Here is a 10,203-nt window from a genome sequence, read left to right as displayed (position 1 = left end):
AGTTCAGTGATGACGAGACTGGAGTAAGGAATACACAACAGAGTTGTCTGATCGATCTACTCTTGGGAGCAGTTCAGCTTTGATAGTGCGCTTTCGTGTGTGATTTTTTTTTTTTTCCAGGAGAGTAGCTGCAGTAGCACATACATAATCCAGATAATCAGAATCATGCAGAACACAAATAAAAATTGATTTATCAAAAGCTTAGAGATGCACCCAAGAGGATTGACGAGATGCTAGTTGAACTATGGATTTGTGTTGGTTACTTTTTCATTTTCTGTATTTCAGAGTGAGAAACCAATCATTTGCAGGATTATCAAAGGCCAATGTTTGCATGCATATTTCATGAACAGCATTCTCAGGGGTCAAAGAGGTCATATGCAAATGTTTCCATGATGCTGCAGAATGACCTTGGTTTAATATCTGTTGCTATAAATAGTACATGACATGTTCTACATTCTGGAATAATACAAAAATGCAAGAAAACCATGCTTTAGCATTAAGGGCTGCAGTGAGAGTAATACAACTATATGGTACACTGAACAACAGTTTATTGTATCTATGAGTTGCACACAAGATAGTAATCAGACACATAAACTGTTCCAAAGTGCAGTCAGGTTATTTACATACAAGACACAAAATGATGTGCACAAAAGAAGCAATTTTTTTATATTTTTTTTGTAATTTTTTTTTCATCTGATCTAAACCATTAATACCAATACAACAACACTGTGTGGAATATGAGAAAATTGTAAGCAAGTGTTGATAATATCATTGGTTATAACAGAGGGAACATTAGCTTTGGGCCCAGCTTATATAGTACTGGGAGGGTGATGTATCCTCCTTCATGCAGGACTGATGCTATTAAATTCAGTGATTATAAATAACATACTAAACAATGCTATTATTCCCAGATCTGTGTATGAGGAAAGGGGTAAGGGGTGAAAGAAACATATCTAAACCTAGCAACAAACTATTGCCAAGATATACACATTTATCTTAGTTAAGTATACAATTTCTAAGTCTAAATATCAAGGTGCTAGAATATTATTAATAAATATTTTTTGAGTTATTACATCTGTACAAAACAAAGATCAGGGCAGGAGTTGAGGGTCAGAGTAAATGTTTATATAAGATGGGTTATATGGTAATTATGACAAGAAAAAAAACCCAACCAATTGTTGACATATGGCATTAAATACAAGTAAAACCTACAGAGATTTCTTTTATCACCAAATGTGATGGGTTTAAACACCAAGACACAGCAATGCAGATCCAATATACAAAATTTTATATTAAACAAAAATACTACCTACAAATTAAACCAGATCCTCTCCTAACATTTTAACTCGAGCAGATCAATACTAATCCTTCAATTCTTCCGAAGATCGCTGACAAGGTATTGTACTTGGCGTGTATCTTGGTAAATAAAATTAACACAAGAGTAATTAATCAGGAAGAATTTTAAAATAACAATAATTTTCAATTCAAACAAAAGAAACCATCTCTTGGCAAGAAAATTCGTAACTTTATCTATTGACTGTTAAATATTAGTCATAAATATACAACAATTACTTATTTCTATTTGGCAAAATTTGTTGTCAACTTAATAGTGTGGCCTGGATGGGGCTTGGATGGGACCCTCCTAACCTGTGCCCGCGGGTGCTACTGGGCCCCTTAAGGGACCAAACTACGAGTCAACTAAGTACAGTATACAAGCAATAGAGATGTTATCATAAAAGGCATGCCAGAAACGTTGCTTAATGACCAAATCAGAGATCAGGGGAAGAAGCACATTCAACTTGTCGGAGACACTCATGCTGTATTAATGGTTCTCACCTCCATATCAGTAGTTCATTCAAATCATGCGTGTATGACACATCCCATCATGCCCCTGACATGCCCAATTCTCTCTCCGAGGAAGCACTCGGGAATCTGCCAACTTGACGAACAACAGCTAGACAAAAACTGTCATCGTCTTGGTTGACATACTTGTAGTATATATATACACAAACGCACAAATGTACATTCAGGCTAACATTCTACACAAACATTAGATGATTAATATGAAAACAGAATATTAAAAAAAGAGAAAAAGATGAGAAATTCAATACACAAACAATAAATGTACATATCAATATCATCATCATTCTCAACCAACAGTGTACCCGTGCATGTTGCCCTGCGATACACTTTTCCCAATGATGCACCATCAATCTCAAAATAACAATGTTCCAACACAATTACCAGTGTTTTACTGTAGTTTTAGCGGAAGATTTCACTCTTCTGCTCTGTAATTTGTTTTTATTGCACCTTGAGATAATCACGACTCAACAATCCACGTCTTTTAACAAAATCTTGTTGTATTTTTGACATCTGCTGAAAACTTTTGATTATCATATCATTTAAAAAAAAAGATGGGACATTCATCTTTTCTTTTTTTCAAATTTGCAGTTTATGTTGTGTGCAATAAGTTTTTTTTACATATCAACATGTATAAAAATTTGACAACAAAAGTTGGAAGAATACAATATTAATAATATATAAAAAAAACCTGCTCTGCCCTTAGAAACAAAGTGAGATTACTCTACAGTAAAATAGTGTGAACAAAAAAGGAGGATTCTTTTAAATGTTAACAATCTTTCTCACAATAATGCTGACAGTATTTTCACATAATTAGGACACAGTTTGCAGAATCAGATTCATCAAAATAAAAAGCAGTTTTAGTGATATCATATAGAATCTTTTTCACTAATTATAAGAATGACTTTATCGACGAGATAGAAAATAATGCAGTATATTTTTAACAAATTTCTAAAATGAAGAGAGAGAAAAAACTCAAGATAAAAACTTGGGCAGATCAAACTTTGAAAAAAATATTGCGTAGCAATTTAAGCATATCTGTAATATTAACAACAGAACTGATAATAAATCAGTCAGGTAAAGTGACAAAATACACCAAGGGCAAGAAATTTTCTTTTGGCAAGAATGTTCCAGTAACGAACATCTTTCAATAATAACATGTATGAAACTTACTTCTTAAATTATGAAAGTAACATTGTAATATTATATAACTATTTAAGAGTCGACTAGTATTCCAATTATATTGATCAGTATCCGTTCACTCCAACAGCTTCACTTCTTAATATCACCTCTCACACTCTCGCCCACTCATGGTACCTGAACCATGCGAACATGACCTCCTTCCTAGCACCATGCTCTCATGCTTTCTGTACAAGCATACTGGAAGAAACTGTGAATGAACAATGAGTTGATGAAGAACATTTAAAAAAGAAAACAAAATGTATACATTTTATAGAAAGTACTAACCACAATCTCTTATCATTTCTCAAACAGAACCAAAAACATTAAGACACTGTTAAAATACCTCACCAAAATCATTTCACCTTTGACCTTTGCTTTAGAGTTCAGCATAACCTAGACTAGCATAAGGTTTAAGTACGATTTCCCTTCAAAATTTAAAACTTTGACCTTTACCTTTCATGCTGATTTGATTAGGCCTTGACTAGTGTGTAAGGTTGACCTTTGCTGCGGAGTTCAGTTACGTACTCAAATGAACATGCAGACAAGCATCTTTATGCTCATCTCCGTTTCAAAAATGATGTAATGTAAAATGTTGAGTGTTTTAATTGCACATAAGAGTGATGAAAAAATATATAGATGGGAAGCACCTTGTTGCTGAAGTGTTAAGAGCAAACCTTGAGAATATTGATGGTTATATACTCTACTTGGGTTTACAGGCCCTACCCTCATTTACTATTACTATATACAGCTTACAAACAAATCTTAATTCAAAATTTAAAATCAGGCCAAAAACATTTACCCTTATTATCATATGACTAAGTATCAAAAGAATGTTAGCACTGAAGATATGAGTAATGCCTTGGCAAAGTTAACGCATAATGGAAATTGACCAGGTAGATGTCATAAGATTGCCTTTGAAACTTTCATAAGAACTGAAAATTATTGTAATCCATTCATATATTTTCTTTTATCAATTTGATTTTATTATCAAAGTACTGTTTTTTTTTTTAAATAAATATAAATCATTGACATTTAAATCAATATCAAGTATGAGGTTAAACATTTTTTAATGTCACTTTAGTTTTTTAGTGGTGACATGACTCATTGGTAGGGCCCGATTCAGCAGCACAAGATGCTAGCGTGTGTGACCATTACCAGAGCTCACACTGGATGATTCACCCCTTAACTTAGGTTGGCATGAGGTAAAACAGTGTGAATTTGACTAGATGCATTTGTTCAAAATAAAGCTTACTGCATTATGAGTATTTAGTATGTACATTCATCATCAATAATAAGTATATAATTCATCCTCCTGACCGTGAACGGACCAACCATTCATTCTGTCACCTGCAGCCATACACCATGGTCATGGTGAGGATAACACAAACAGAGATGCGTAACCATGGTTCAGCCCTTGAAATACTTGAGTGGTTTTCATAATATATATATACAGATGAATAAATAGGAGTGTTTGTATATAATAAATAATGACTTTGGAACAATGTTAGACAGATACTAGTTGTCTGTCCTTGTTGTCCCGACAACACACATAACTGGTAGTAGGTCTATCTATACCCAGTGTGGGCCTAACCTACAACACAACTACATAACGGCAATAACAAACTTACATTCGCATCCAATAGTGAAAAAATTTTGATTTAATACTGACAGTTGCATGTGGATGCAGTAAATTTCCCTCAATATCCTCCAAAAACAAATCCAACAAAACTGTTTCAGCACAATGGAAGCATTGAGGTATTTCTTCTATGATCTCAAAGGGATGTGCATTTCAAGGACTGAACCAATCAGAATGGAAGAATCTTAAAAATGGCAGCAAGTATTTCAAAATCTTCAATCAGTGCTGATTTAAAAATAAAAACATACAATCAAATATTACAAAATAAAGTGAAAAAGCACCAATTCAGCACTGATGAGAACATTGCACTTCACAGTCTAGTCTGCTTCAAGAGTTATATAGGGCGAATACTGTTGATGGCAGCTCCGCCTCAGCTCCACAGATCAACATGACAACACTGTAGAGTTTATCACATGACCGCTGCTTTGTTTGCTCCTTCTGATCCTCTCACAATAATGACCACTAACACGTCAGTAGGGTGTGAATCTCTGATAGGCCCCGCGATACACTGTGGCCTGAAACATCAGACAACTCACTGTCAAAATCTTCTCTACTTCTAATCATATGTTTCAGCAATGTTGCATTTTTTAAAGCTACTGCCCCCTCCCCGATATAAGAATAGACTAGTTTAGTTAACAAAATAATATTTCTAAATTCGCTTTTATGAAATTGTCTTATATTTTCTTTGCTATCAAATACAGTGTATGAACAATTATACTAATATTGCAGTAATACAAGTGTCTTCAGGGGGTTGGGCACGTCACACGACAGCAGCCAATCAGATTTAGTAAGTACGAGGCTAATACAGACAGCACCTAAATGTCTCTGAGGGTCCGTTTTCAGACACAGACATAGCACCGCTTGTGAATAGCCACACATTAGGAGCCACTTGGGCCAATATTAACTCTTGCCCTTCCACCAAAAACACCAATATTGACAGACACTTAATTCTAGCAGGACAATTTGTATCGAAAGAAATTTCCGCTATTGAAATAACATAGAATATAAAATTCTGTACATAGCTTTATGTATTACATTTTAAAACCACTCAGAAACAAGTAAATTCTCACTAAATTTAATTCTATATATGAATTTTGAAAAGTTAGTGTTTAAGAAAGATACTTACTCCATAACCGGCAACCGGTCCAATACTGTGTCCAAGGTAGGGGTCTGTTGCATACTCCCTTCCAGCATACCTTAGTGAAATACAGAAACAGTTGACTAAATATATGTTACATTCTACATTATACTTGAATAATTGTTTCTGCCAGCTTAAAATGTTTTATCCCAACATACTTTTGTTTCTCTGGCATGGATTGGAACACTAAATTATTGAAATTTTTCCCCCACTTTTATGCCACAAATGAACTTAGCAAGACAAAAACTTAGAGCAGTTCTTTTCAAGAATTTCCATACAGACTGCTTGTTTATAAGATGAAATCACTAAATCAGAATTGTGTAATATAACTGTCATAAGGTGTACTTACGGAATGGACCCTGCGGCAGCATATGTTGCTCCTGTGGCCGCCATAGCGGCAGGGATTGCGTAGCGTGTAGCAGCGGTAGCATAGCCTGCAGCCGCTGTAGGATAGGGCTGTGTCGTCACCAACTGGGGGAGCAAAAAACCGCAGAACTCGTATATATACATGTCACAAAAAATACACAAATTATGACAACTGAGACAAAACAATGAATTATAGAAAAGTACAACACAATGCAACTTGCTGATACAGTAACTCATGCCAAAGATGGACAGGGCTACATGTCACATAAATTCTTCATAATATTCCGTTTTTGTAACCCATATCCTTTCAAGATGATAATGAGCATGCAGTATCTGTTTGGTGTGGTTTTGTCTTCTTGAAAACATGAAGTCACATCTTTCTCAATGAACATTATTTTTATTAATGTAATTTGCAAACTTTGTGGATTTTTCCAATTTGTCTTTGACTCCTGGTCTTCAGGTATAATGAAAGCAGTGCGGTAATAAATCTTATATATCTAGTACTCCAGCTAAAACAATGTTTCTATTCCCTGATATTTTTTAAGTCAAACATGGAATAAACAATTTAGATACTGATAGGTCTTGAATAACCATTTGCCCTCTTTTAAATCCTAATGACCATATCTTCAGAATGACTGAGAAGCAAACTTTTCATGGACTTGGTTGCTGTTGGATACAGCCATCCATATTTCAAATAATATAAAATGAAAATATTTCAATACATTCTTGTATTTCCAAAAAAATTGTGAAATTCCTGTCACATAATTTTGTAAAATATTCAGGTTGACGCAAGGTGATTTATGACAAAATTATACACTTGTTCATCATGTGAAAAAAAGCTACCCACATTGACATAACATGACAGCTATATGGGCTAAGAGAGCATGCGAGGATGTTTACCTGGTATCTTTCAGCGGCTGCATACGTTGCCGCTAGGAACGGGTCCTGGTACATGCCCCTGTAACATGCAAAACATCCACATGTCACACGTGTTATAACACATGTACAACCAATGTCCATCCAAACATTACCCTCAGACATCTAGCAGAATCTGACAATTCACACATTATTCTGTAGTACCACATTCATAGTACCTGGATGTTTGTCATGAATTCATTGACAAACGATAGTAGAAACAAGTCATAGAATCCAAAACATGATTGTTCCTCAGCAGTTAATGATTTTTTTTGGTTTTATTTTAAAAGTGCTGATATATATTTCCACTTTCATATATTTGGTCTTTACACTTAGCTACCTTTAGTTCCATTAAAAGCAGATCTGCAAAATGTTTGCTGAAATCAAACTTCACCAAAAATACAGACAAACATTGATAGATTGACAGAGATAGCATACAAAAGGTTTACCACATTAGTATGTATAGCACTAGAAATGTAATAGAGTCAATTAAGAATGTTAAATCATATCTGATATCTTCTTCCAACAGAAGTCATGAAATATGATGATTCAAAATTAAAGGCATATTTGTTAACCATAAGCCATTCCTGTCAGAAATTAGATGTCTGATTAACCGTCATTATGTGTCCAGATAAAAGGCTATTTGCTTGATTCTAGTGAGATTACTAGGATAATAACAATCTCATGTCAGATGACGGTACGAGGATTATAGAACACTTGCAATTTAACAGTACATGTATATCCCACATTTTATGATGCAAGTAATATAATTTCTCAACAAGCAACATGATTCATACCTGGAAGGAAATTTTACAGAAATATGATGAGTGGCCTGACGGCCTGTGTCACCAACCTGGATAATTAAGTAATCATGCAAAAAATTAACATTAGTGTTTATTTAAGCCCCAGAAATGGCCAGACACTGTTTAAAACATGATTTCCTCTTATCCAATATTGTGTCTTGTTTGTGCCAAGGATTCCCAAAATCAAATTTGATTTTAATTCCTTCATCTGATTGGAATTTCCACATTAGATGCTGCTCTAAGAAAAGGGGGATGTCCCATTAAAACAATAATGAGTCCAATTAGGTATAAGACAGAAGTTTAACAGAATTTATCTGATTTACTTCCATTTTTTACACAGTCAAACTTCGATATCTTGACTGAACTTTTTCATTAAAGCATTCAGTTCTAATGGTAAAATTCTACGTAAAATCTACTAAGTAACCTAAAATACTTGGGCTATCAATAACTCAATAACTTCGAGATAACAAGGTCTCACTCCTGTTCATATAATGACTTCCCTCGGCCAAAACAATGCTTCAGACCAAAATAGGTCAAATTTCAGTTGACAGGCACTCTGCTATGGAATATGATCACATTGCCATTAGGAACAATTTAAATCATATCACTAATGATCTACTTAAAGTGCTGTTTCGGAAAATTCTAGGTGCTTATGCATGTACTAACAAGGGGCAGGATGACATTGTAATTGACGATTTTCACAAGATCTCACTATGCATCCGCACTACACTATTACACAACTTTACCCATGTTTTCTAGTGTTATTTCATTCCATTAAAGAGAAGATACAATAGTGTATTCAAATAAACAGCAGATAAAGCAGCACTGTATTCCATTTAAGACGGCAGAATTGAAACTCAACATACAGAAATAGTACACATAAACCCTGTAAGCATTATAAACTCATTTGCGACAAATGAAAAATCTTTCTCTCGTTTGGGTTTCCGCTGAGGACATTTCCAACACTGCTTCTCTGGTAGAAATTGTGATTTATGATTCCAGGGAGAATGTGATTGGTTAATGATATTCTGTGGATGTCAATACAGGACTGTGGCTTCATGACAATGGGATTGCAGCTTCAAACCTTCTGTTGCTGTATATTTCCAGCATTCTCAATGCACACACCTCCATTTCCAGGAATGCATATATTTTACTTCTTAATATACTTACGCTGTGTAAGGCAGTGCTGTTGCGGTGGCCGCTAAAGGTGTAGGGTGTCGAAACGCTGCCGCAGCAGCTGCAGCTGCGGCTACATTGGCATATGTTCCTCGTGCGGCTACAGCAGCCGCCGCCCGTCCCCTGGTCAAGGCAACACCTCGTAATGCTGCAGCTGAAATAACCAGTATGCTACATGAAGGGAGGAAGTTACAAACCAAACATACACAACACACAAGTATGGGGGCATTCATGCAAATCCATCATGGTTCAATGCAAAAATCAAATTTCAATAAAAAATTGTAAATAAATTCTTTAATAATAATATAAATGCAAGATTGATGATAATACAACTAAGCAAGAGACCATCTATGATATCCAGGCAGAGTTCAGGACACAAAACAGTCAAAATAACCATGATCATAATGATGCATTTTGCATAGTTTTAGGACATTTACAGACCAATCCATCCATCAATCAATCAATAATGCAGCATTACAAGTTTAGATAACAATTAAAAAAAAATCAAATTAACATAATTTCGTGATTACTACTAACATTTCCATTCAAAGTTATAATATCAAGTAAACAACACTTGCAAATTTTTACACTACAAAAAAAGGATTCCAGTTCTGTCAAAAAGTAAATAATCGTTCATAAAATGAATAGGAAATATGTGTGTATGTCTATACAAATAGCATATATGGGGATGAGGAAGCTGCAATGGGCTGTCTATACGGGTCATGATTGCACAAAATAAAAACAGAAACATTGTCACTTGTAAAGGCCACACAACTCCATGGTCCAGTAGTTCCTAATGCTGGTATTTATGCATAGTTCAATCCCAAAAATTAGTACAAGAAAGTCACATACATGATGCTCATTATGCTTCATTATGTAAATAGTTCTGTCTGTAAATAGTCAGTGTATAGCCATAGAACTTAGAACTAAGGTTTCCAAGCATTTTGTTTTCTATTAAAGATAAAGAAGGATTTTTGATTTATGAGATCATCAGGGGTCTATGACAAATCACAACTTTTTTAAGTATGATAAAAATAGTGTAAATCAAACTTGGGTTTCATAAAATTTAGAGCAAATAAACATTTTGAAGCCAATGAAGGTTTGAGGAATGATTTTCGTTTATGGTA

The 10,203-nt window shown here is 34.6% G+C and overlaps 1 protein-coding gene across 17 annotated transcripts in view; it reads right to left on the bottom strand.

The window, feature by feature from the left end:
- Positions 1-533: 533 nt before the first annotated feature.
- The window catches only part of LOC117326001 (RNA binding protein fox-1 homolog 3-like), a 108,552-nt gene continuing 98,882 nt past the window's right edge, over positions 534-10,203 (bottom strand). For 15 of the 17 annotated variants that reach the window (XM_033882556.1, XM_033882591.1, XM_033882573.1 and 12 more), the window contains 5 exons: positions 9,071-9,230; positions 7,083-7,140; positions 6,166-6,296; positions 5,805-5,874; positions 534-5,193 (listed from right to left, as the gene is read on the bottom strand). In XM_033882556.1, the coding sequence (XP_033738447.1) occupies positions 5,149-5,193; positions 5,805-5,874; positions 6,166-6,296; positions 7,083-7,140; positions 9,071-9,230 (464 nt within the window). In that variant the 3' untranslated portion in view covers positions 534-5,148. The remainder of the gene's footprint in view (positions 5,194-5,804; positions 5,875-6,165; positions 6,297-7,082; positions 7,141-9,070; positions 9,231-10,203) is intronic. The other 2 variants (XM_033882565.1, XM_033882610.1) reach the window with 1 other exon arrangement.

The sequence above is a fragment of the Pecten maximus genome, chromosome 1 (assembly GCF_902652985.1).
Source record: "Pecten maximus chromosome 1, xPecMax1.1, whole genome shotgun sequence".
In the NCBI taxonomy this organism is placed as follows: Eukaryota; Metazoa; Mollusca; class Bivalvia; order Pectinida; family Pectinidae; genus Pecten; species Pecten maximus.
The sequence above is the reverse complement of the archived record's forward strand: the minus strand, read 5'-3'. Positions and strand labels throughout refer to the sequence as shown.